General features: G+C 44.6%; 1 protein-coding gene and 1 long non-coding RNA gene across 4 annotated transcripts in view; both read right to left on the minus strand.

Moving 5' to 3' along the window:
• Positions 1-26,108, minus strand: part of cbfa2t3 (CBFA2/RUNX1 partner transcriptional co-repressor 3) — a 41,266-nt gene extending 15,158 nt beyond the window's left edge. The window contains exons 1-4 of one of the 3 annotated variants that reach the window (XR_012947599.1): positions 25,142-26,108; positions 3,532-3,687; positions 1,039-1,280; positions 568-657 (exon numbers count right to left, since the gene is read on the minus strand). Coding sequence is in view for 2 of the 3 variants with exons in the window: in XM_076077621.1 (XP_075933736.1) it covers positions 568-657; positions 1,039-1,280; positions 3,532-3,687; positions 25,142-25,346 (693 nt within the window). In the remaining variant the exon portion in view is untranslated. Of the gene's footprint in view, positions 1-567; positions 658-1,038; positions 1,281-3,531; positions 3,688-17,453; positions 25,119-25,141 lie in introns of those variants that run through there. The other 2 variants (XM_076077621.1, XM_076077622.1) reach the window with 2 other exon arrangements.
• Positions 3,688-17,447, minus strand: LOC142933513 (uncharacterized). The gene is made up of 2 exons (XR_012947600.1): positions 13,761-17,447; positions 3,688-10,928 (listed from the first exon to the last, which is right to left on the minus strand). It is a non-coding gene; the product is annotated as an uncharacterized LOC142933513 (long non-coding RNA).
• Positions 26,109-26,812: the final 704 nt, after the last annotated feature.

Genomic DNA, 26,812 nt, shown 5'->3' on the forward strand with positions numbered 1-26,812 from the left:
GATGAAGAGACAGGATGAGATAAGACAAGGCCCTTGACACCTTCCTCTGCCAAGTGTCTCTCTATTTCTCTCTCTCCAGGGTGAGCTGATGTGTATATTGTGTGTGTGTGTGTGTGTGAGTGTGTGTGTGTGAGTGTCAGTGCTGTCAATTAGCTCTCTCAGACCTGTCCAGTTGACATAACACAGCCATTGCTGCAATGTCCCAGATGTGGAGGATCATTGCTCTCCAGTAGGTCTGACACACTCACACACAACACTTTTAACGGCCATTCACAAGCACATCCAACTATTTTCTACATAGTACTCCAAGCACAGTTAACACAGTATCACAGTCTACACCTATACGTTTTCAATCAAAACAAGGTTTCCCTCTGCGCCTCTCAGTGAACCCTTTCTGCTTGGAGGCAGATAGGGAAGGAGCACATAGGAAAGGTATACATGCAGTGTCAGCACACACACACACACAGTCCTGAACACCGGCCATATAGACAGCAGCGGTGAGCTTTGAGCGTGTCTATTGAAGACATCGGGCTTGAGTTTCCATAAAATCTGTGCACAAGTATTTACCTTCAGGAAGGGAATGACAAACGGCCTCAGAGGGAAGTTGGTGGCCTCGTGAAGTTTGGAGTGAAACTCTTCGATGGTGAGAGTGGAGTTCTGCCAAGACAACAGGGAGTTAGACAAAGAGTCGCTTAGAGAAACACTTTTCATAACACTCTCTTATGAAGTCCTGAAAGATGAGGTTTTTAAAATCTTTTTATTATCTTGTTTGTACCTTGTATCGCATAAGAACAAGATCACGTTGCGGGCACATTTTGTTGTGCGCAATATAAAAAACTTTTACTTTCGTGACTTCGAGTGACTTTCTGTTGTACAAGACACATTTCCAATATGTAAAATGCTCTGCATCACATGAATTAACTATCATCAGGTATAATACATAGATCCAAAGTTGAAGAACGTCGGGATGAATGAATGGATGTAGAGTAGTGTTGTTGTAAAGACCCATTGCAATAATTCAATATAATCACAACTTACCACCAGCCCCAGCACAAGGCTGCGCACTCTCTCCCCAATCTCAGGCGATATGTCGTTGCCAAACTGCTGCAGCGTGGTCAGGAAGCGCTTCAGTTTGCAGAGTTGCCGGGCACCACAAGCTGGCGGGAGCTGCTGGTTGGAAAGCGAGGCCGTCGACGACATTGCCGGCCCATTACTGAAGCCGTTGGGAGTGGACGGAGCACCGTTCAGCGATGTAGGAGAGTGGCTGCTCCCATTCAGCACTGCAGATGAACAGGCAGAAGGAAGAGACAACGTGAATTGGGTCAGTAGTTTTGGAGAGGCCTGGGGGGGGGGGGGGCATCTGACAGATCTGTGGGCGTGATGTGGGCAGAAGCACTTATTTCCTACTGATAGAGAAGTGTGTGGTTAAGATTAAATATAAGTAAGGCACACAATAGACTCTAATTCGACACCACGCCTGCAGCATATGATGCACATCGTAACTTCAGTGGTGCAATTTTCTGCCCGTTTGGCTGAGCGCTGTCAGTGTGTGTGTTCACTTCAGCTGTCTCACAAGTGGTACCATCTGACCCCCCGAGCCCCCTCCCCTCCATCTCCCCCTGTATCAGTCTATTTCACCGTCCTCACCCTCTCCCCCTCACACACACTCACTAGGACACAACTATAAGAGGAACTTGTTAAAGAGGGGCCAAAAATAGTCCTGTGGCCTGTGTTACTTTTATTCCAATAGCAGGTGTGTAGCTAAATCTGGCCCTACACATGTCCACCATCTGAAAGTAGATTTGCAGCTTTAAGTTTCAGAATAGAATCAGCATTCATACACACATATAATCACTCCTTGCAATGCTGGCACAAACAAACTCACAAATAGCTCGCAAACACTAGTTCTGTTTGAACTTTCCCCTGTTTTCATATTTTCATATCCAAGCCGGATGAAAATGCATGCAGAGTACATTGAACAACATGTGATTTACGTGTCAGAAAATAAATAAATTTGTGAAATGCTCAAATCTTTTTCCATCTCTGGTCTCGTCAGTGTGTCATTTAAAAAAATATACACATTTATGTGCATTATATCTGCGTTTCAATAACTAATGATGACAAAATTTAGTTTTTTCTCAGATTAAACAAATAGTGTAGTCTGTGTATGCAATGTCTAGTTAAAGGATTGTATTTCATTATAGCAGCATATGCAAGCACTTACACTGAGCACGGTGTCCAAACTATAATTTAATAACCGCTGCAGTAACTTCATCTTTTAAAGATGTATTCAGGACTCTGCAGTGAGCCATTGTGTACTGTAACACTACACCTTGTACACATTCTTGAAGACAAGACTATGTGGAGTTTAGTTGTTCAGTAGTCTAGTTCCTGTGGTTCTTCTCAGGCGTGCTTGCTGCTCTAATCTGTGGGTTGAGGGCCTGAACACATATGGACTAACCCATGTGATCCCAAAAGGCAGCACTTGTGTTCTGGTTTTAGAGAGAGGTGCGAGGAGAGAGCTACACTACTGACCGGCCGCCACAACAGGTGAAACAACATGGCCTGTCATTGCTATATAGGGAAGAAAGTAGTCTACACACCGCTACGCCACCCAACCAGCTGGTAAACAACACGGACACAAATGCACACACAATGCCACAGCCGCACTCGCACATGCGCTCACACTTGTCCCACTAGCAAGGGCATTCTGCACACCAGAAGACACACACACACACACACACACACACACACACAAATAGATGCTGGCAACACACACCTGGCACACACGTGACTTCAACACTTGTTCACCAGAACAGGAAAGAAACACATATTTGAGATTTCTCTCCCTTTACACAAGCATATGAAGTGTCCATGACAGTTGACCTAGGAGGGACAAGTGGCCGTGTAGTCCATTGTAGATGCCTTCAGGTTGCAGAAGTTTATTCATTTTGTGGAATTTACAACAGACTGATCGGTAAATCATATTATTTTAACATGTAGCGGGTCTTAAAAACACACTGACAAATCATCAGGGAAATACTGCTGTAACAACAATAAACCACAAACAAATTTAGAACATTTGTGATTTTTTTTGGGGGGGGGGACGGCAGTGGATAGTTAAGAATTGACAAGAAACCAAAGAGAGAGAGAGACAGGGTATGACAAGCTAGTATTTGATGCATCTTAACCTCTAGGCCACTGGTTGCACTAATTTATAGTAAAGTTTTGATTTGGAGGACAAAGGGCATTTGATCTACAAATTACAAAATATATGACTAGATGTGCATGTCAGGTCTGTAAAGAATTTGCAATGAAGTAGATACGAGCTCACATCTATGGCTATCTTCTCCAGTGCTCACTGTGAAATGAAGAGGCTGTTCAACACGCCTACCAGCTCACTGTTTTTCTTACACCTGTTAACTGCTCGCTGACATGATGCCTCACAAAAGGATCATCTTCAAGTCAAAGAAAACATAAATCTCACAGCACGTAAGCTAAACAACGGTGGGTCTTGTACAGCTAACTTACTTGATTTACTGGTAGCCGGGGTGAATGAAGCATTGCGATTGGTTGCTTGGCTGACAGCCGGGGGTGGAGGAGGCATGTTGGGTGGGGTGGACCTGGGCTGGGTTTTCACATCCGCAGGTGAATCTGGCATCGTTCCAACCTTCTGCACTCTGCTACCTGTGATTTGAAAGAAGAAGAAGAAAAGAAAAAAAAAAGACAATCATCAAGATGGAGCTCCAGAATGAAAATAAAATAATCATACTTTCAGAGTGGAGACAGCTGGTTAAGGAGGAGACCACTGACATTTTCACCTGGGAACCATCGATTGTTTCCTTAAACCATAAGACCCATACAATAAATCAATGCAGGGAGTGGAAATGAATCCAAACCTGTATTGTGTCTCTCTTGTTGGAGATTCATGGGCCTGGGAGACACACAGTAACACCTGCTCACTCGCTCAGCTGCTGCTGACTGAGAGCCTCCCCTCCCCCCTTCTCTTCCCTCTCTCTTTCTCCCTCTCTCTCTCTCTCTTTCTCTGACATCCCAATCAGTGCCCCTACACTGTAACCTCCAACCCCGAGACACACACACACACACATGCACACACTCCTCACTCCTCCACGCCTGTCCCCTCTCGTCCCCTAGTTCAGACAGCCGGCTTGACAGCCAGTGACAAGTGCAGCTGGATCTGCTGCTGTCCATCACTGGACTTTCAGCAGAGCTCCGTCCTGCTACCAGAAGCCTCACTGTCCTCTGCCAGACACCCTGCCAGCACCAAACAAGGCAAGGCCAGGCTCTGGAGGGTGAAGGGAATGGATGGTACAGCAAGGGACATGTGAAGAAAACATGACACGGGGCGGATGTTCCAAGTGTGTGAGGACTGTCGCCTTACGTTCTGCATTTGTGGCAAAGGGCCTCATGCAGCGCATGCGAACAGTGTGTCTTCAACAAAAACGCTGTCATGCACACAACCGCATACACGAGTCAGACTATATTGATATAAAATGGATAAACAAGCAGCAGGTCTGTTTTTTAGTGATGTATCTGTGGAGTGTTGACTGTCTTTCTGTCTATGCGTCCGTCTGTCACTGCAGCTGCTGGAACCAGATCTTTCTGTAATGTAAACCCGAGCTAAGAGGTGTGATGACTTGTGAGAAGATAGCTTTAGAGTATGTGTACATGTGTGCAACTGGCAGGGGGCACACTAAATGTGCAGTATGCAGTGAAAAGTAATGAAATAAATACGCAGGACGTTTATGTATTAGAACATACATGTGTGTATTTCTGCACTAGTACTACAAACCACCATTAAGTGTAGTAAACACATGCATTCATAATGAAAGAGAGAGGACAGAAGACAATTTTCTATGTTCAAAGCAGATGCAAACAACATTGTAGCATTTATTAATTCTCAATAACGCTGTGTTTTTCTTTTTCCTTTTCAGCTGTCTCTTAATGGATTACAGGATTAAAGAAATTAACTCGGTCCGTTCTGTCAAACATGGAACCCTAACAAAAGCCTTGTTTCACATTTCACATCCTTATGAGGATAGAGTAGAGGTCACTGCCAGGGTGGCCCTGTCACGAGACCGGGCTTCTGCAAACGACACAGGGAAAGAGGTTATTATAGGCAGTGATTACTCCTTGTTATCCTACTAATAACAAAAATAATTTCAAACCAAACAGCCAAAGGCCTTTCATACATCTGAACACTGTTACGGAACCTCTTTTACAGCTGCAAATGTATTGTAGTCACCGACTAACATATTAAATCACTTTCAAATAACGTGTTTTGTCATTTCACTCCCCGTGAGCCAACTGTGAACCCAGTGTTTTCCTCCACAAGACTCCTGCCTCAGTTGGCCTCAGTCCTTGGTGTTAGCCTATTTCTGAGAGCTCATGTAGATGCGTTCAACAGCTGGTGTCTGTATTTAAAGAGTGCCACTCTGGAGTGTGCTGTACGAGGGCCATTGACACAGGGATCCTCAAGAACACGAGGGGCACTCCGCTGTTTTCCCCATGCCAGACGCACTGAACATAAACACACAAGGTTGTAGATAGAGGCAGATGGGGAGGGCTGGCATAAATAGACACAGACATTCTCTTCTAAAGAACCCTAAACACACAAACAGGATATCTGTGCTGCCGAATTGGTGGGCTGCTTCCTGTAGTGAGGCTGCCATATGTTTCAGTAAACATCCTCTTTGATCAAATGTACTGTGCTACTACATGCAGTGTGCATTGAAGGACTTGCATGCAGTATACATCATATGCTGCACGTAACATCATAACATGCATTAGAATAACCAATCCTGCTTCTGGACTGTCCCCACATTGAGAACTCTGAAGATACACTCAACTGAACAAGAGCTGGGTCCACGTATGCTCTTTCAGGAGGAGAGGAGAGGAGGATAAGGGGACCGTCCTGTCTGTCTGTCTGCTCCCATTGCAGGATTATAGACAGCTGTTTAATCTGACAGACACAGACACAGGGCACACACATACGCATCATGCTCTGGATTTCACTTTTAATACATTAGAAAGTCTGCTAGGTCTGCAACCCCATCTGTGGCCATCTGTGCTCCTATTGTGCTTTGTGCTGAAGGACGAAACGCTCGAACCGAGAGAAGTAGAAAAAGAGAGAGAGAGAGAGAGAGCGAGATGGTACACCAGGTAAAACAGACCTGTGGTTAAAGGTCCAGGTCTGGACCATGCTCATTCTCCTGCCTGCAAGCTGCTCTATTTCCCCCCACAGGTTTTTATCTGGCTCTCTGAGAGGAGCCACTTTGGGATCAATACAGCTGAGAATAGATATGCTGAGGATACAGATACCTTGCCGTCCGTCCCAAACACTCACTATTGACTATTAGGCTGAAAATAAAACAATACGATTACCTATCTCCCTGCCGCTGTCTGTCTCTGTCTCTGTCTCTCCGACTCTCTGAACAGCTGTATGTCTACACGTTTGACGTAAGTGGGGCTAAAAGATTGCACACCAAAGAAACAGTCTGCAGGCTGAGTTCTAAAAATGTTCTCTGTCTTCTACTCTCCCCTTGTGCCATGATGAAACAAGATGAAAAACAATTCACTGCGAGACTCACAAAACCACAGATCCTGTACTGTACTACTGCAAGCACACAGCGCAGTGGTTTGTCTAACGTTCTAAAGCCCTTTTGGGGTCTCATTATAGATTTATGGACATATGCCTCCATTAAACCCCATAAGAACACACACAAATCAGTACCATCGTGTCATGACAAGCCATCAGAGGGCAATTCAGATACATTTTGGTCTCATTTCCCATTGGCGTACGTCCTATTGTTGACCGAATGCATATCTGCGTGTTTGTGCATGTGAGCTTGTGCTTCCACTGGAAATACAGCTGCAACTTATTAGCTTTAGCTAACCACTGCACAACAGTCCCCTTAAATCCCCCCTGTCTATTCAATCTCTCGTACTCCACAGAGACTCTCACCAGTGACCACATTGCCTTAAAACTCTCCCTCTGTCTCTCGCTCCTTACATCCCTCCCTCCCTCCTTCCCTCCCACTGTAATTCCCCATGTCTCCAGGAATGCTGTTGTTTTTAATTTCTCCCAGCTGCTCTGGCTGGCTGCCCGGCCGCCTGCCTTCCCACATCTGTTCCCTATCAGGCCGCTGAGGAGTCCACACAAACAGAGCCTGAGCCCCTGGCCCCCAGCCTCCCACCAGGCCTTCGTATCAAAACATGGGGATTGTAGCCCTGTGCCCTGAACCTAAGACTTGGGGATACAGCACCTACAGAACCTTCCACTCTCATACTACCAGTCCAAAAGAAAAAGACTGCTGACATCAGCAGCACACGCCCAATAAGTCATCTTCCTCTAACCAAGAGCAATCTACATAAAAAAAAAGTTATATATTCCTATATATGCCTTGTTATCGGTGTGAAGTCTGAACTGTGTCACAGGTAAGATGGGAGTGTGTGTGTGTGTGTGTGTGTGTATTTGCGTGTCAGCACACAGGCTGCTTCTGCAGACAGATCCCAGACTCCACTTCATCTTGAGCTGATTTAGAGTTCAGAGGCTTTAAAGCCTTCACTAATGACAGGGTGGGAGACAGGCTTGTGCAGTGCCTGCACACACAAAACACACACACACACACACACACACACACACAAATAGACACACAGATCTATGCACACACGCTCAAGTTTGCTGAATGCATATGCTCACGCTGTGGACACAAACACATATTTTACCCTATGTTACTTGAGAATCCCTGTGACAGTACACATGCAGTGCCGGCTGAACAAACATGTTGAACAATAAAACAAACCGGATGAGGGGGGTGGTTCTCCTTAATAAGCACTGACAAAAGCCCTCCTGTCTTTGATCAGATCACCATGAGCAAGTCATTGACAAGTCACCAGTTTTTCCAAGTCAAAAGCTTCATCATTTACTTTAAAATGTCTAAACTGGCAAGAAAAACAAGGATAAATTGAGGACGGGCAGGGAGTGAGGATGGATTAAAGACAATTTATCCAGGGCTGGGGGTGCTAAGGGCAGAGGAGTTGTACTTCTGTCTCTCTGAGCTGCAGGGATCCTGTCATACAGTGCTTATATCTGTGAAAGCTGTTATTGATGTAATTGTATTGAAGTTCTAGCGACCATCTGTTCTCCTTTGGGAGGGCCTGGCTCCTCTCGTCGGCAGTGAGGTGGTTATGTGCAGCATATCACTGCTGCCGACGTGCTTGCAGAGAAAAAACTTCCTTTTCAGATTTTCCCAACGGCTGCTAATAAAATCCAGATGCTAGACTGGAGCTGTTTCTACCTCGCTCCCTCGCCTCTCCGCCCCCTCCTCCTTCTCTCCTCCTCCATCTTCTGCCCTTCAACATCTCTTCTCTTAGTCCCCCCTCTTCCTCCTCCTCCCCCTCTTTTTCCCCCTTTCCTTCGACATTGCTAATCATTTATTTTGGTCTTTTCATCTACCTCTCCTCTTTTCTCTCCCCCCCCCCCCCCCCACGATCCATCCATCCTCGCCTTCCTCCAGCCACTAACCCAGAGCGATTCCTAAATAAAGGAAAGTATTTGTGACATTCAGCCGAGGCAGCCGTGCCAAGAACAACTCCCCGGCTAGCCAGACACATCTGGAGTGTGTTAGGAGTGTGTTAGGACTGCACCGGGCGCTGGTACCAACACTGGCTATCCCACCACACATGCACACACAGAAAGTGGTCAAGTGGAAAGACTGGACCCTAGGAGTCATATACAACCTAAGCTGCATACATTTTCACATTGACTAGCTTGTTGTTTTCATCTCACGTTGACAACTGTAATTCTTGTTGCTCGCCAGACAGCCCGGCAGCTGTATGCACGAGTTCTCGGTTGTATTTGTGACTGTGTTGTTTACTCTTCCTCAGCAGCAATAGAGGAATACACAGTTTATATGCATAATTGTGCAAGTGCATGACTACTTTTATATCCTGTGTATATTCTGTATTCTGTGTATGCATGTGAACTACTTTGGAGTGCATGCATGTGTATTGCGCTTCTGCTTGTATCTGTGTGTGTGTGTGTGTGTGTGTGTGTTGCTCCAGGGTCTCTGTGTGAGAGGAGTTGAACACCTGAACATCAATAACTGTCATGTGGGCCACCTGGGACCCCACAGCCAGCTTGCACCATGGGCACACAGCCATCACCAGCACAGCTGCCACAGAGCAAGAGAGATATGGGGGAGGAAGTAGGAGACAAGAAAGAGACGCACACACACAGCTATATGAGGAGGTGACTGTGCATGTACATCTGGGAATGGGTCAGAGAGACAGAAAGGAAGACAGTCACGAGCAGAGAGAAGGATTTACATGTAGGCTCTGCTCTGCATGATAACTCTGCTTTGTTCCCTCTCATCTACTTCTTTTCCTCGTCCTGTCAGCCATGTGCCTAATTTTGCCAGCTGACAGCTCAGCCTCAGGCTGCCATGTTTCGACATCAGATCAGACTTTCTTTTGTCATTCCTCTTTCAGATGAGCTGAGTTAGTGGGCTCCATCAGACATAACATAATTCATCTTAATATCCAGTACACTGTTGATATACAGGTATTAAATAGAGCTCTGCGCGAGCCTAAAACTTTGCTCACAAGGTAATGCAACGCTTTGGCTTCACTTTGCCTCTTTCCTTCTTCCCACTGAGCATTGCATATCTACCTGCAACACACGGCATGTAAGGTCACAGATGATTGGCCCAGTAAGAGAGAGAAAGATGAATTTCTTAATGAATTACATTTGAAAATAAACAAACATATATAATGAATAGCAATAAAAGAATAAAACATGTCAGAAAACTGCCTCTGTTATCCTCTGTCGGAGGATGTTTACAATAAGTGCACTTACATAAATGAGCTCCCCGATCCAAACACCTGCAGCCTCACCCAGCACCAATTAGCTCATCAGGCTTTTAATTACACTGTTAATTGCATACAGGCAGCATGAAGGGCAGCCTGGGAATAGGGCAAGGGGGGCCTCCTGAGGACCCAGCCTGACAAGCCTGACAAACAAAGAGGAGGTTTTCTACTAACAGCAGCGACAACAGAGCGACTCTGGAGGCCGAGAAGCAAAACCAGAGACAAGAGGTCCAAGTGCCTCATCAGCAGTACGGTGGCTACGAGCGATATCACTTCCTGCCCTGATCAGTTCGGCATGGAGACGGTGAGCTGGGTGGTGAGAGAGATTGGAAAAAGCAGAAACATAGAGGAAAAGGAGGAGGAATTGAGAGGAGCGGGGCTATGTAAAGAAAGTTAGGCGTACATCTTGTGAGCGGCTACTTTACATCTGGATTAGTTCATATTGGTCACAGGAGGGAGGGGGGAGCAGGGTGGGTTGGGGTTTGGGAGGGGTGCTTGAGAGGAACAAGCGTGGGAATGTCCCACTGTTAAGTTTAGGGCATGTGGGCTCATTGTATTTGTGGGAGTCTCCACAGAGTGACCTGTCTGTCATAGAGCTCTGCGATAACACAAACATCCTCTTGACTGTGTGTAATCTGGACACACACTTACACGAAAACAGGACCACAAAGCAGCTGACATGAGAAAGGCGACACAGGCATGGGAAATTCATTATTTTTTGTTATTTGGCATTTATTCCTCGTCCTTATCAAATGTCTCTATTGATCTGTTAGTGTATCAGTCTCGCTGGCTGTCTGTCTTCCACTCACAGCAGATGTCCTCCCTCTATTTCTTCCAGGAGCAGTGTTTGAGGAGGTGTATCCAGGAAACAGTGGCCGGAGCTCACTTCCTGTGTGACAGGTGTGCGATGGAGGCCTGACAGCTGCTGTCCTGCTCTCTCTTTCCCTCTCTGTATTCCTCTCTCCTGTTTCTCCCTCTTTCCAGCCAGCTGCAGCAGAGAGCAGCTCTGTTTGTTCTTACGTCACCACTGCTGCCTGCTGATTTATGGAGCACAAAAGACTTAGATTTGACCCTGGCAACACACCACGGCAACTGCAGCATCTCTGTCCTTCCTCCTCATAAACTCAAAACCCCTACGTGTGTGTGTGTGTGTGTGTGTGTTAAACAGAATGTGTGAATTGTGGCTGCCTATTTTCTCCCCATGTCTCTTGCTCATGTGCTTTGTGCACCGTTAAAAACCTGACACTGAGCTGCCACTTATACAGCTAAAATAGGAAAACAAACAGCAGATTAGTCATTTTCCTGCTTGATGTCATGTATTTCATTTCATTCAGTGTTAAATGTCTGCTCTGTCACTATGGAGCTGTCAGCGCTGACAAAACAGTCTTGAACTGCTCCTCAGTCTGCCAGCGCTCTCATACCTCTTAATTTGGCCTGCAGGCACGGTAACAATAGCTCCTGACATTAGCCAGGCATGGGTAGGGTGTTCTGTATTATCCTGCAGGACCCCATAGGTTTCACACATACACACACACATTGACACACACAAACCGGTGGGAAACAGAATGTGGCGGAGGAGGAGGAGGAGGGGGGCATTCATGTGACAGGTTAGAGAGAAGCTTGACAGTTTCTCCATTTAGCCTACAGCCAGCTCATGCTGGAAGCTGCTGAAATAAATACCAGCTACTCCTCTGGGACGCGAGCCGACTACGGGACGCCGCCACAAAAACAGAGCGAGCGGTGGAAGGAGGAGAGCGACTGCGGTGCCAATAACATGCTGATTATGGGAGCTAATTAGCAAATTAGGATGACCCGCTGTCATGTCATGGTCAAAGTAAGTGGACAGCAAACAGTGATACTATAAAGGAACTGTCCCTTTGTGGATTATAAGGAGTTTGAGAAATTATATTAGTCAGTGTATGAACAGTTTAATTAATACCCAAGTTGTGCATTAACATTACCACTAATTATAAGGTAAATTAGTGACAGTTCAATAGTTTGACAAGAAAACTAAAACCAAATCAGGTAGAAGTTGACTCAATCTGCATACAACCCTGGTCAGATCTTCTGAGACTTGTTTAATGATAATGTGTTTGTGAGAGGAGATTTTGTAGTGTCAAGGCATTAATGTTTAAATCACAGGGCAATAGGGATGTTTTTAACTTTACTTCCATCCTCCTAGAATATCTGCTGGTAACAATAGCACTGCCTTTTAGAAAGGTCCATGACAAACCTGTAATTGATACTACAGTTTTCAGAAGGTGGTCCTGTAAAATGACTACGGTCTCAAATATAATCACAACACTCATGTTAATCCGAAAGGCTGTAGAGAGACCTCTCCTTAAATGATAACTCACAGAAGTCAGACACATTACTAATGGAATGATTTCTCTCCGAGGTAGCACTTGAAAGACAGTGTGGAAACCATCAAACACAACCCCTAAACCCTGCTGAGGCTCCTGTAAATGCCAGACGATGACTCGCTCCTCAAAGTGACCACTGCTCTTTGACACATCCAGTAAATCTCTGACCTTCCTCTCTCTGCACTTCAAATACCTCTGAGACGCTAAAATGTCCATTTCCTGGTGAAATTAGTGCTTTACACTGGCAATATTTTTATGTGAAGGGGTGTTTGTCTGTTTGTGTGTGTGTGCGTGCGTGTGTGTTTTGTGTGTAGAGAGAGAGACGGAGGCAGAGGAAGGAAGGCTGGAGCCGAGATTAAGGTCTGTACAACTAACTGGTAACACAACGGCACTCAGTTTCTCAGCCTCCCATTTGAAGAGAGACGGAACCATCTGTGTGGCACAGGATCTGTTTCCAGGAGATAACGGCTTTTTTTAATTTCACAAATACTTTAAACGGAGAGAGAGAGACATGCCTTCCTTCCCAATCTCTGCCTGCATGCTCCTGTGTTGCAGCACTTCCCCGACGTCCAGAGAGGACTGCTTTGGAGTAGAGGCCTTAATAACTTCAGTCTGTGTTCCTTGGTGTTTGTTTACTCCACGCCTGCGATAAAGGCCTCGGAGTGGGGCAGAAGGAAAGGGAGGGATTCAATATATCAGGTAGCGGCGGTGATATGAACTTCCTATTTTCTCTGTTGGCCTGTCCATTTGGTTTGATTAAAACCAAGACCAGCGCTATACTGTAGATTAGCACAGCTGCTTCCTCTGTCTGACTCTGATCTGAACACACTTCCTACCGTGAGGCAGAGGGCGAGGGGGTGGGAGGTGAGAAGGCGCCGCTGGGAGAATTGGAAAAGGCAGAGAGGAGGGTCAAAAGAAGGTCAGAGGTCAGTGAGGAAGTAAAAGGTGAGGAGGGAGAGCAGGAGGTGAAATAGGCACAAGGAAGGAAGGAGGAGGAAGCGCCTTTTTTCTTGTCTGTAGCTACCAGCAATTCAGCTATACGTACTTTACATGGGAATTCATCAATGTTGTGACATTTGTTTCCTTTTGCATTCATGATTGAGGATTTCTGAGCACTGGAAATGTGCCTCTCTCTTGCAAATGCATAATTGAGGGTGCAATTTGTCAGTACTGTATCTGCCGAAGCAATTTTAGTAAAATGAAGAGTCAATTCAACAAATAATTTCCCAAAATGCTCAGCAATAAATGGTGAGTTTTCATCCTTGAATGTCACAGAGAAGGGATTAAGGAGCATTTCACCTGCTCTGCATACAGGGAAATATGGAGAAAAGATGGAGACCTGACCATTCCAGTGGATGCAAAACAGAGTAATGACTAACCTAGCAGAGAATAAATGATGAGCGTGTATTTGTTCGTGTGCTATATACTATTCTTGGGAATCTGAGAGGATATGTAGACATGCACGGACACGAACGGGGAAAAGTAAGAATGTTATTTCACACACACATTTGGGGTTTTACTTGGCCTCCACCCTCTGCTCTGTTCTGCTCCCACGCTGTGGCGTCAGCAGGCGAGCCATCCAGTGAGTGTGTTTCTCGTTCCATCAGATGTTGGGAAGCTGTTCGCTCCTCCGCTCTAGTCTCTGACATTCTCCATCTCCCCAGAGAGGCTGGGCAGCCTTGTCACAGTAATGTCAAACACATGTGGAACAGACCGGGGCAGACCAGACCAACACACACATACAGGACGGAGGACGAAGCAGGAGGTAGACAGAACCACACTTGACTTTCCCACTGTGTATTAGGATAAACAGCAGTGAAACCATAGAGATTCAACGCCGCGAACGTCACTTCATCACGCCTTAAGTCACTTACTTGCCCCCATATCTACACAAAAACACACACGTTTACACACTGAACTCATTAAAGTCACTTTAACTGTACAGTAAGAACACTGTTTCTGCACAAGGCTGCCATTAATTTGTCATCCTGAACAAACCAAAGAACTACTAACAAAAGTCAGATAACCCTCATAACTATCCATAACGCGTCGCTGTCTCCTCTTTAATAAACATCCCATTTTAGTAGTCTGTCATTTTGTGCTTCTATATGAACACACACACACACACACACACTCACAGGGCGGCAATGGTAAGACTAATATAACCAACAATTATGGCTCCCTCACTGTTCTCATCTTATTGTAACAGTTTGTTCCCTGATACACAAACTTAACAGAGGATTTCATTTCCCCCTTATTTCCAAAGTATCTTTATCTATTGAGGCGAATGTTCTCGCCCTGGAGGTAAACCTGTGAAACTCCCTACAATCAGCTAATCTTAGAAAAAAATTGTCTCCTTGAGTGGTTCTTGAATGAAAGCTTGTGTCACAAATCAAAAGTACAGAAACACAAACAACACTTCGAATTGATGAATAAAACATATTTGCACATGTCAAAAGGCAACAATATGAGCTAGACAAACCTCTTTGTTTTGAAGCATCTGGTGCACTGTATGTGCAATAACAAAGTTTTAGAGGCGGAAATTAGGCTCAACACCCTAATATAACATAAACACACAAACATAAACATAAATAGGCTGCACGCATGCTGTGTAGCTTTGTGTCATTGCCAGATCTTAAAAACACCCTGGTGTAAAAGGACAAACTGTATGGCAATGGTTTCCAACTTGGGGGTCGTGTTCCCCAAAGTGATCATGAGACGATTGACTGACAAGAAAGCAGAAGAAGAAGAAAGAAATTCTGCTTCACATCATTTTATGTTTTTTAAAACTCTTCTCTAATGTTCCTTTTGTCTCTTACCTTTATGGTTTAATATCTGAAACCTCTTTCACAACTAATGCATGTACGAGTAAATAGGCTACTCCTCCTTTTCAAGGGGTCACCTGATATCAGATACAACACTGTGCACATCTGTTTGTTGACTTTCAGGAGGGCCATACATACACAGACATGTAAACACACACACACACACACACACACACAGGCCAGATGTCTTTGGCTTGTGTCAACCGCTTGGCTTGTCTTGTTTGTGATGGCCCAGGTGTCTGTGTTGTGCTGACCACCTGACTGGCTCGCTGTGGGCTCGCAACTCCCGCCCACCCGAGGCCATCTGCTCCACTCATTAATTAGGAGACAGCCAGTTTCACCTGCACTGCCCGCATTTAGATCACAATAATTACCACACACGCCGAGCACACTCAATGAGCCCACACACTATTACAGTAAACACTGCAAACAACCTGCAGCATCAGGTCAAAGTATCAAACGAGCCGCGTCAACTGCACCAGATGACACCGAGATGATAAACAGTACAGACTTTCCCCATCTCCTAATAAACTAATAAAGTAATCTAGTTAACATTGGAAGGTGCCACGAAAGGGTACAACAAATACTGGGCCTTTGATACCTTGATGGTAAAAGATAAGTCATGATGTGGCTGAAATAGCAGCAATGAATCACAGAATAACGAAACAAGAAAGCAAAATCCCACCGTGAACAAATGGCAGTGAAGTATATATTGCTTCTTTTAGTCATTTAAATAGCAGACTTCATGCTGACTCTCCGCTGGCCTGTGAATTAGTCTGCTGCTGTTTCTTTTAAAGTCCTGTGTGGTGTTTTTCCTTCTGCATATGAAACAGAGGACGTCCCATCAATGCACCTGTGGTAGATGGAAACTGAATAAACACTCAGCCGACTGGGGTCATAATGAATGGCCTGCCTTTTAAGAGAGATACTTAATGATGAAGTGGGGACATCTGCCTGAGCAGGGGGCTGGCCGGGCCCAGCTGAGCGATGGGGCGGCCAGCGTTGGAAGGAGAGAGCCTGAGATGCTCGCTTGGTGGTGATGGAGGTATAATGTGCGGTGAGGCAGGGTGTCTGCACTGCGGTTTCACCCCTGCAACCTCCCATCCATTGTTCAAGACTATTATCAGCTGTTCAATTATTCAGATGATATTTACCAGGGCCAATTATACAGGGCCGTGTCCTGCAGAGAAAATGGCCTGAGTGTTTTACTGTTGCACTCACAGGCAGAAGAGTGTGCTGCTGAGGCTGTTCAAGTGGGGGTAGAAACCTTTGGCTGATCTCGTTTCTTCTCAGGGAGTGTCCCTACAGTCACAAAGGCTTACTATAAATTATCCACCATGATTTCAGCTTTTTCAGTCACTTTGCAGTTGTGTTTATTTTCTTTGGTTGCCACACTATTCCTGTTAAACACTTCCTCTACCTCCTCCTTTAATGTCTCCACAAGTTGGTACAGCAATACAAAACACCCTACACTCACCATAAAGGATCGCTCTTCTTTTTGTTCACACAAAAGTGGACACCGGTGATGCTCCACAGTATCATTACAAAAGGTGGGGGGGGGGGGGGGGGGTTGTAATCTGAGGCACCATGGAGTTCAGGTCAGAGTAAATGTCTAAGTGTATCCCTTCACACCCATCGCCTCCATCCAGTTCGGGAGGACTCCAAGTTCATAGAGTCCAAAGATTTCACTTTGATGTGCAGCACAGACTGATGCGCAAACAACTCATGAACCCCCTTCAGTCTCTCTGTCTCCGCATCAGCTCTCTCGCCAGATTCCGTTCAAGTGACAAAAAAGCAAGTGAAAGGAGATAAGCGCACATCTTGTTAATGATAATTATGATGTAATTATTAATATCAGACTGGGTTTTTTTTTCTGTCCATTCTACTCTGCTCTTCAGTCTGCATGGCCCAATATCTACATCTTCCATATTATAACACATGAAATAATAATAAGAAATTTGCTTTTTCACTCACACAGGATATACAATATCTTCCCCTATATATCCTAAACCCTTTAAAGACGTATTATTATGTAAAATTATCAAATTAAAGTGGATAGAATTACAGGAAAAAGGATGAATATAGCAAAAAGAAAATAAATCCATGAACGGTAGCCTGGTTTGTCTTCATCTTGACATTAACATGCCGCTCTAACAGAGCTGCAGTCATGTTGACCAGAATGTGAGACTTTAAACTTGAGATATTTTAGCCGCCTGAGCCTTTGAATGTGAAACACTCCTTCCATTATATCAAATGTTCTGATACATTACAAAAGCCAAAGCCCTGTTGCATTTGAACACAATTCACACCAATAACAAAATAAACGTCTCCCATGATTTGCTTCAACACAGTCGAGTTTGCAGGTTGTACTTACTTGGTGAAGGTCGAGGTCAAGCTGAGGTAATTGTAGCGGTGATCATCCACACGAGATAGCTTCTAAAACAGGTTGTATATCATCTCAATCCTCATTATTTGGGAAAAATGATAAAGCCTTGGCTAGATAGTGCGGGAATAGTTGCTAGATAGTTCAGGTGTTATTCCTTTTTTGTTTGTTTTTTTTAAATATTGAGAGGAAAAAGAGGCAGAAGCCACAGTCCAACACACACATACACACACACACACACAAATGTTTAACTTTCCTTTGGGAGGTCAAAAGGGGCTTTGACTTCCCAGGTATAATAAATTATGAGGTATTTCTCTCGCCAGGTCTCTTGGATCCTTAAGCACATTGATGTCTTTGGTTTTGCAGTAACTGTGTGTGTGTTTTAAAGCAAACAGCTTCTTGTGTCGACGGTGACAAAAAATAATCACAACTTGTCCCAGTCATGTAAATCCGCTCTCTTGCTCATTTTAACCACCCCACGTAGAATAAATAAAATCATATAAAAAAAAAAATACAGTTTCAACTGCAAAAACGTGCTTTCTGGTCGTTTCTAAGCAGGCAAAAAAAAGTATCAACCGGTTTCTACTTTGTCCACAAATCCTCGCGTATCCCATGAAAAAACGCAAATGATTAAGATGCGGATCCTCTTGTCTGCAGGGTGCGACTGTTATTCCTCCTGTGACAACTTTAAACCCTTCTTAGTTCACAGCCCAGCCACAGTCCGTGGTGTCAGGAACAAGTCCTTATACATCCGGCGGGATATATTCTGTTCCTTTCTTTCCTTTGAAAACACCGTTTCTTTGCAGCCTGTGAGCGGCTACTCTACTACCACGCTGCTCTGTACGGTCCTTCTCCCCCGCCGACGCGCCGATCCTCCGCCGACCTGTCTTCCGATGGTGTTTGAAAGAGATCCACTTCTCCCGCAGGAAAAAAAAAAACACTCACAGTCAGCTGATCATAATTGACAGTTTCTTTTCCCGTCAATTCACAATTTGGGGTTTTTTCAGACTTGTTTTGTTCTTCACTGATGAACTGAGCTGACGAGCTCACTGTACTCAGTAACCGCGGCTCTCTCCTCCTCCTCCTATCTCTGTCCTCGCTGTAGCCTTCTGTCTGCGTTTAAACACCATCTGGAGCTCCTAACCTCTCTCTCTCTCTCTCTCTCTCTCTCTCTCTCTCTCTCTCTCTCTCTCTCTCTCTCTCTCTCTCTCTCTCCTCTCTCCCTCTCACCATCAAAGGCGCGGGTTGGCAGCTATGTACAGGAATCCTTTCTAAATTGAAGCTGATCCAAATTGTAGCCTACAAATATCCCACATTGGATACAAAATGATGCCACTGTAGGCTAATATATTGCAGTATATTACAAAAACGAAATGGACGCATATTAATCCGTGATTATGGGTTACACTGGGCCTTTTTACAATGACATGCATTGAAAAATATATAAATAATATGAATTATGTGAATGTTTGACTTGAGGAGGGCAGCCTGAAACTAATCATTTCAGATGGCACAGCGGTGAAATCAGAAAACAAGAGCTGAGAGAAATACAACTGAGTCCCGCTGTCTGCCCGTGGGTGCCGCTGTTTCCTCATAACAGGACGACGAGGACAACAAGGAGAGCACAATTGAGTCCACGAGACTGAAGACTTTATTTACTTTATCCCACATTTGGGAAAAAAGAAATGCAAGGACAGATTTCAGAGAACTGAACTAAAACTAAATAATATATCTGTCTGCATGTGAACAGGAGCCAGTTAATGCTTGTAACGTGTATTGTTGTCTTTGTGTTGTATTGTCATATCCATGTGGGTGGGTTGATGTGAAGATGGACAGACTAAATATTATTATTATCGCTGCCATAATGTTCCCTTTATGTTACTCTGTGTATATGCTTCTGTAAATGAGACAATGAGTAATCCTACTGTGTATAGCACATATAAACAACATTAATATTCATATTTTAATTATTGCTGCATGTTTATATCTTATTTAACAGGCAGTTTCAACCTTTTGTATTCCTTTTAAGATGACTATCTCTGTCTGAGTATGCTCATGGAAATTAGGCCGCAAATAATATTTGGATTAATGGATTAATAATGAAACTATAAAATGACAAAAAATACTGAAAAATACCCATCAAGTTTGCCTGAGCAGCAGTCAAAAACCGAAAGGTATTCAACTAGCAGAAAGCAGCACATTCTTGCACTTCATTAAAGACAGATAGATATTTAAAATGGTTGCAGATCAATTTCCTGTCAATCAACAGGGTTAATTAATCGACTAATCATTTCAGCTGTACTAGAGATTAAAAATAAATGTTTGCCTGCATTTACAGTAATGTTTATTAATGTAAACAAACACTTAATAAATACACAAATATATCAGATAAGCAGACACAATTACTCAGAGTGAGACTGAGAAAAAGGTATAGTTCCCATAGTGAGAATCCTCCACCTGTCCACACTGGGTTGTTACTCCCTTTGCCTCACCCACCTGACCTTTCTCTCCCTCTGCTGGACACACACACACACACACACATACACACATACACACGGCCATAGAGGGGGACAGAAGACAAAGCTGACACCCCTCTGACCTCTCCTGTGTCTACAGAACAAACACGACCAGCTCGTAAAGTACACACAGACAGCTGTTCTGCCCCGACTCCAGTCTCACCAGCCTCGCCAGCCTCCAACACAAACGCTGCCTTCATATGGAGCCAGGAGGACTTTTTTAAAACCGCTCCGGTCCTGATTAAATAATGTGAACAAGCGTGCAGGGGGAAACCCCACAGCTCTTTGATTGCAACGTAAGATTTTTCCCCCACGGCCATTTTCCCCCCATGTGAAGGAATAATTCAGGTAACCTCAGGTCCAGCGCCAGTGTTTTAGTTTACACCACAATATGCTGATCTACTGTAAAGTCTGCAGCTGTGAACATGGTCATACAGACATACATACAAACACACACACACACACACACAGACACACTAACATTACTCTAATAAACAGATGCAAAGGCCATAACAAGCTGGGTCTGTTGGAGGCGGCGTGTGTAGAGTACCACGGTGGAAGTACGGTTGTCAAGGAGATGGATGGAGTGTTTATGAAACTCAATCTCTATATTTCTCTCTTTCAGAGTTATGGCAGCATTGTGTGTGTGTGTGTGTGTGTGTGTGTGTGTGTGTGTGTGTGTGTGTGTGTGTGTGTGTGTGTGTGTGTGTGGCCTTGAGTGACAGAAAGGTTGGCGATGGGGGTTGCATCCAAAGAAAGGATTCCTGTCAAGGTGACAGCTCCAAGATTGACAGGATGCTATTCTCCTCGGGAGCGGCTTCAGTCAACCTGTCTGCCTTCCTGTACGACAGCCTCTCACTCCTCTTAATTTGGCCTTTTGTTGAGCGGTCACTGGGTCTTACACTCCATGTGGCTGGCCTGATAAACTGCACAATGAAACACTCACACGCAAGGTGGGAACTCGCTTCGATGAACCCTCCGCGCCATAAAACCGCGACTGGAAATCCCTTTGATGGCATTGATGGCGAAAATGGCTTTTGTCTCCCCCTTTCTTTCGATCCACTATCTCTGTCACCTCACAAACGCACGCTGTGGACTCTGTTATGTTGACTACATCTCCTGGATGGTTGAGCTCTCACTGAGATAGAAGAACCAGGTTTGGTCATTGTGCTGGTATGGAAATGACTGTCTGTCTCTCTCTCTCTCTCTCTCTCTCTCTCTCTCTCTCTCTCTCTCTCTCTCTCTGTATGTGTGTGTGTGTGTCAGAGTAAAGGCAAGAGAGAAGTTTGCAGCATTTCCTCCACTCACACATTGTAAATCCTTTCCTATAGTGGCAGTCACAGGCTAGTGTGTTGACGGGAGATAAGGCCCTGAGCCGACTGAAAGGAACGCTAGACCCATTGTGTTCCTGCGCTCTTCTCTCTTCTCCTATCCTCTCCTCTCTCGCGCACATTCAACAGACCACACTCTTATGGTGCTGCCATTAAAGTCGCCATTGTAGGTTCCAGGCAGTCATGAAGGGAGAGAGAGAACATCTCACTTGGTCAAAGCAGAAAAAAAAGTTGTAAATGTTATGCCGATAGAAACTCTGATAAAAATGATTGGGTTTGTGTTGAGAAATCTCCCTTTGAGTCACATGCACCCGTTGATGTGCTTAGGAGGATGTTGTTCTCTCACTTTGTATGTTAATATCTTTAATTTGTGCATGTCCTCAAGCTGCTCCTATAATGTTATGAAAGAGGATGAGACAGAGAGAGAGACTCTATCTGTGATACGGCGCGGTGTAACGGATCATTGACCCACCCACTCAAGCACGTACACTGGAATGCTGCTTTTACAAATTGCACCCATAGACCCCTTGACATTTTGTTTGCAATCGAGCAGCAAAGTGTCGGGTTGTTTGAATCATCCAGACATGATGTGAATTTAAAATTCAATCCATGCTCTTCGGAAAGAATAATGTCCTTTGAAATACTTGACTTTCAGGTTTCGGGTTGTTTTCTGCCACAGAACAACTCTAATAAGAGCACTACACAATGCATTACTGTAGCTAGTCTGGACTTTTTTTCAGATATTTTATCCTTTTTTCTTGTTTGCAGATACTGAAGTATTGAAAAATGCTGAAATCATATTTCACTTGTCTTGAATATATTTCCTATGCTTAGGGCCTTTCATTTTACCAAAATTTCTCATTGTTCATAGGCATTCATAGTCCTACTGCCAACGACTAATCAGGAAATAGGAAGCGAAAAGTGTGAGACGCTTTGATAAGATTGTGTTTATCTGCAGGGGGATTTTAGGATGACTCCTCTACGAGTGTGTAGACTTCTACATGCATACAGGTACAGTAAGTGCATGCATCTGTGTGTTTTCTTTGGCCAGACTGCCAAGTTGACTCGGCCAGGGTCACAGCTGACCAACAGATGTGCAAACTGACAAAAGAGGAAGTGACACCTGATTATATCAAGTGTTGACTCAAGAACAGGATATGCAGCCTGAGCCTTAACGAGAGAGGGAAACGAGCAGTATGCAGGTGAATACGCCCTCATACACTCACATGCGAAAGTCACTGCTATATATGACTGTGTTTCCCAAGAGACAGTATGTGTGTGTGCGCTTGTGTGAGTGCGCGTTTGTGCGTGTGCAGACAGTTGGTGGTGCTGGCGCTGGAGATAGAGAGTAGAGGGGGATGAGGCACTGTATCAAGTTGTGAACATCTGTTCCTCATAGAAACCACAAAGCTGGTGCTGAGGAAACAGAGAGGATAACTTCTCTCTTACACACACACACACACACACACACACACCTCATCACCACCTTGCCTCTCCTCCCACACAGATCTCTCACTTTTTTCCATTCCTTATCATCAAAATTGATCTTTTCCCACATTTTTAATGATCTCTGCCACATTTATCTGCTTGTATCTGTGGCAGAGATACGGTGATGCAATTGTTAAGCAATAGCTCAGTGAAAAAGTTACATTTTCACGTGTACAGTAAGGTCATACAATTTTTATTACAAAATGTGTCTAATTTTTGCAATGTCATTCTGGTTGTGATAACATTGTTCATCAGCTTAATGGCTGAGATATGGTGACATCCAACCAACAGAAAGGGTATAAAAAGGGTGAAATCTTCTACAGAAGCATAAAACCGTGTGTTCACACAAACCTACGGTGTGGTAGGTATTCCAACTCCAAATTCACAAAATACATCAGATTTAAAAATGTTGTGAGATTGTAAATAAAAGAGTGTAAATAGGAAAAGGACACTGGTATCAAAACCAATTTGATCAGTTCATTTTAGGGAAAGTTGTGTATTTCATCTCCACTCATCAAAAAAAAAAACTGTAGAGAATAGCCTATTCATAGCCTATAGAGGATTAGGATTGGCACAAAATTATGAAGTCTATGATACAGCAGACATGAGCCAAGGCTTTGTTAGGGATTCACTGCACCTTTTCCCTCAAAGTCCCTTGATTTAGTCCTTTCTCCTTTTCTCCATCTCTCTCATTGCCTTCCTCCCTCTATCTGGGCTCGCTGTGAGGGTGTGCTAGTGCTGGGTGGCAGTTCCTTATTGTAGAGTGTCTATATGAGTGTGTGTTTGTGTGTATGTGTGTGTCTGTATGCTGTGCTCGGCTGATAAGACCCAGGGAGAAGAGCCAGCGTGCCGACATATTCTTGCCACCACGGTTATCGCCCGTCGCAGCTGTGCCTGAGCTCTGCGACATCTGCTCCCTCACAGGAAGCCTATGTTGCAGCTCACAACACCTCACACACACACACACACACACACACACAGACACACACGCACACACACACACACACACACATACATACGCACAAACACACACATTACTGACTCTTTTACATACAGTGTGAACATATCGCCGGACAAACACACACACACACACACACACACACACACACACACACACACACACACACACACACACACATACGGTTATATCAGGTTAACTACTTGAGACAAAAAGCTGTGTCTACAGTTCACATTGACACATTTTGATTTCCTCAGTGTATGCATTTGTGTGTGTGTGTGTGTGTGTGTGTGTGTGTGTGTGTGTGTGTGTGTGTGAGAGAGAGAGAGAGAGAGACGAATGGGTTGGAGCACCGACACCACAGTTCTACTGGGTTTTTATCACAGAATTACAGGGGGGATGCTTATGACTAAGCCTAATTATAGAGGTCTTATCGCTACAACGTTCACAAAGCTCATTACTGCCAAGAGACGGCAGGCGCTGCAGGTAATTCACTACGTTGGGTATTAGTCCTTGCTCCGGCTTACAGTTTCTACATATTTATAGTCTATAAAATCAAGCCTTTAATGTCTGATTCTTAATGCATCTCTCTTTTCTCGAACCTTTTGCTGAATAAAGTGAAGGTTTTTCTTTTTTACCTAAAGGCACTACTTCAGTGTTTTCAGTGCTTTGAGAATCAATTACGTTTCTTCTCTTTCCTTCTTTCCTGGATGCATTTCAAGTATCGCTCATCTGTAAGTTCTCTCTCTGTTATTCATTCCCTCCGATGCACCCTCATGACCTGCATGTGTCTAGTTTGAACAGTGAAACTCAAGAATCTAGGTCTGTTCCCTGCAGCTGTATGGGGATGCCCAGAGGAAGACCCCCCACCCACCCAATGCTCCAAGAACCTCTTTGCCTCTCCAGTGCTAACAATAATGACAAGTTCATTTATGCTTGACAGCTCATGTGAAGAACACAATATGTGACAATAAGAGGATGCTGTTGAGAAAAATTGCTCGTGGTGGCCAATTTAATCCCGAGTCATGATTCATGTTTGTTTTAAATAAATGGCTGAAATACAGTGAATACACTGAGAAACAAAGCTTAGATCATTTTACACATAATCGCTTAGGAGGAGAAAACTAATTTAGATGGTAATATTTGATGTCATTCTAACCTTGAAACCTCAGTTTCAATCATCAAATAACAGGTCTACTAGCAAGATGAAGAAACCTCACATTGCCCTTACAGCATGCGGCGCTAAGTCAACACAAACTGATTATCCGTCAATCACTCCAACTTAATGAGCAGACCTGACAGCTGGGGGACCCTCCATCAGTCATCACGGTAACACACTGCCAAAAGATTTCATAAAACAGGTCCTTTAAGATAACAAGCTCCTACCTTCGCTGCATCTGTAGTAGCTGCTGGTTGCCAGGTTTAGATCAAGGCTTCCAGGCTGGAGTCTGTTGGCAGTGTGTTTATCCCTTAGCTCTCTGTGGCTGATCAGTGTGACCGTGGGGACACGTGGAGCAAACGCTGGAGCAGAGGAAGCCCCGGCTCTCAGGTCGGCCTTCTTCTGGCGCTTCAACTGGACTTTGGCAGACATGTTCGGATCTTCAAACTCGCCACGGCTAAGATCTCAACTTTCCAATTTCTTTGCGAGGTGAGGGGCCACAAGGTTAGGTGGCGCACTGTTCGTGTAAAGCACAATATCCAAGCAGTGTAGCAAAGACAATGAACGCACAAAGGTTCTATGAGCTCCAAAATGCTACAAGGCTTTCCTGCTTGACCTTCTTCTCCGTATGTCCTTGAGGCTGGGCATTTTGTTCCTCATAACATCCAGCCAGTTTGCCTTTGAGGTCCCTGTAGATCATTGTATGACCCACTGCCACGCAAGGACAAGGACGTAGCTGTTGTTAAAGCTCCAAACAGAGAAAAACAAGAAACAGCCAGTGGTTACTTCCTCTTCCTCCTTTCACCTCTTAATTAAAGATTGCGATCCTTGTTGTATTATTCCTGGATTCCTCTGGTCATTTTTCTTTGCTTCAAGGCTTCACACAACTTTGCGTTTGAAAAATGCAGGATAGTTGTATGTTAATACAACTAAGTAACAGTCTTTGTCCTCAGCTCCAATTATCTTTTGCTCTCCAATTTAGATGTACTTGGCAGATCTTGTGTGTACATCTACCTTTCTTTTCTTGTTTTCCGTTTATCTGGTTCGTTCTCGGTCTCTCTTCGTTCCCTTCCAGCAGAGTGTGTGTGAGAGTGTGTGGGTATGTCAGTGGCAGGTCAGCTTGTCTCGTGGCTCTGGCTTAGGGGCTGTGTTCTCATCTGAGCCCTCCTCCTGCCCTGTCTGCCACTGCAGCTCAAAGAAGAAGTGTGTATCAGTATGTTACAGTTTGTGTGTGTGTTTCTGCATGTTGCAGTGCTGCAGCCTCTGGGGAGGCCAGGCAGCAGAACTGACTGCAGTGATAGCAGCAGACAGGAGCAGACAACAGGACCTGGGCCTCCATCTGGGCTTCCGCTGTCAGGAACCAGCTGTGTCTGCGGCCAGCAGCCACTCCTTCCCTTCTTGCATCCCCCGTTCTAAGTTAACCCTATTTCCTCTTTCCCAGGATCCTTAGCTTCTGTGCACCTTGCTCCTCAGTGGCTATAATTACACTTGTCCATCCATCTGCCCATCCTTAGTGTTTGTGTGTGTGTGTGAGACTAGTCTTTCCGAACGTCAAAATAGTTCGCCAATATTAAAATGTTTCTACCATGTTGTTTTGCATTTCTTAAAGGTGCTAAATTCGATTCAGAACATACATATAACTATATGCAAACAACTACATGCTATATAAAGATACAGTGGAGTAATGTCTGCCTGAGCAGAGAATAAAGTCGCTCTCCCTGTTTGTGTGTGTGTGTGTTGTTATCTGCGCTTCTCCATTCTCCGTTTACATAGCCAGGCCGGTCATGTGTGCTTTTAGTGCATGTCCGTGCACGTGAACATGGCCGACCGCTCTGCACTGCGCTCAGATGTCGGTTACGACTTATAACGTCATCCTGACCGATGGCATCGCCACGAAA

Source organism: Anarhichas minor, unplaced genomic scaffold, assembly GCF_050575085.1.
Source record: "Anarhichas minor isolate MPS153535 unplaced genomic scaffold, ASM5057508v1 ptg000062l, whole genome shotgun sequence".
NCBI classification, from domain to species: domain Eukaryota; kingdom Metazoa; phylum Chordata; class Actinopteri; order Perciformes; family Anarhichadidae; genus Anarhichas; species Anarhichas minor.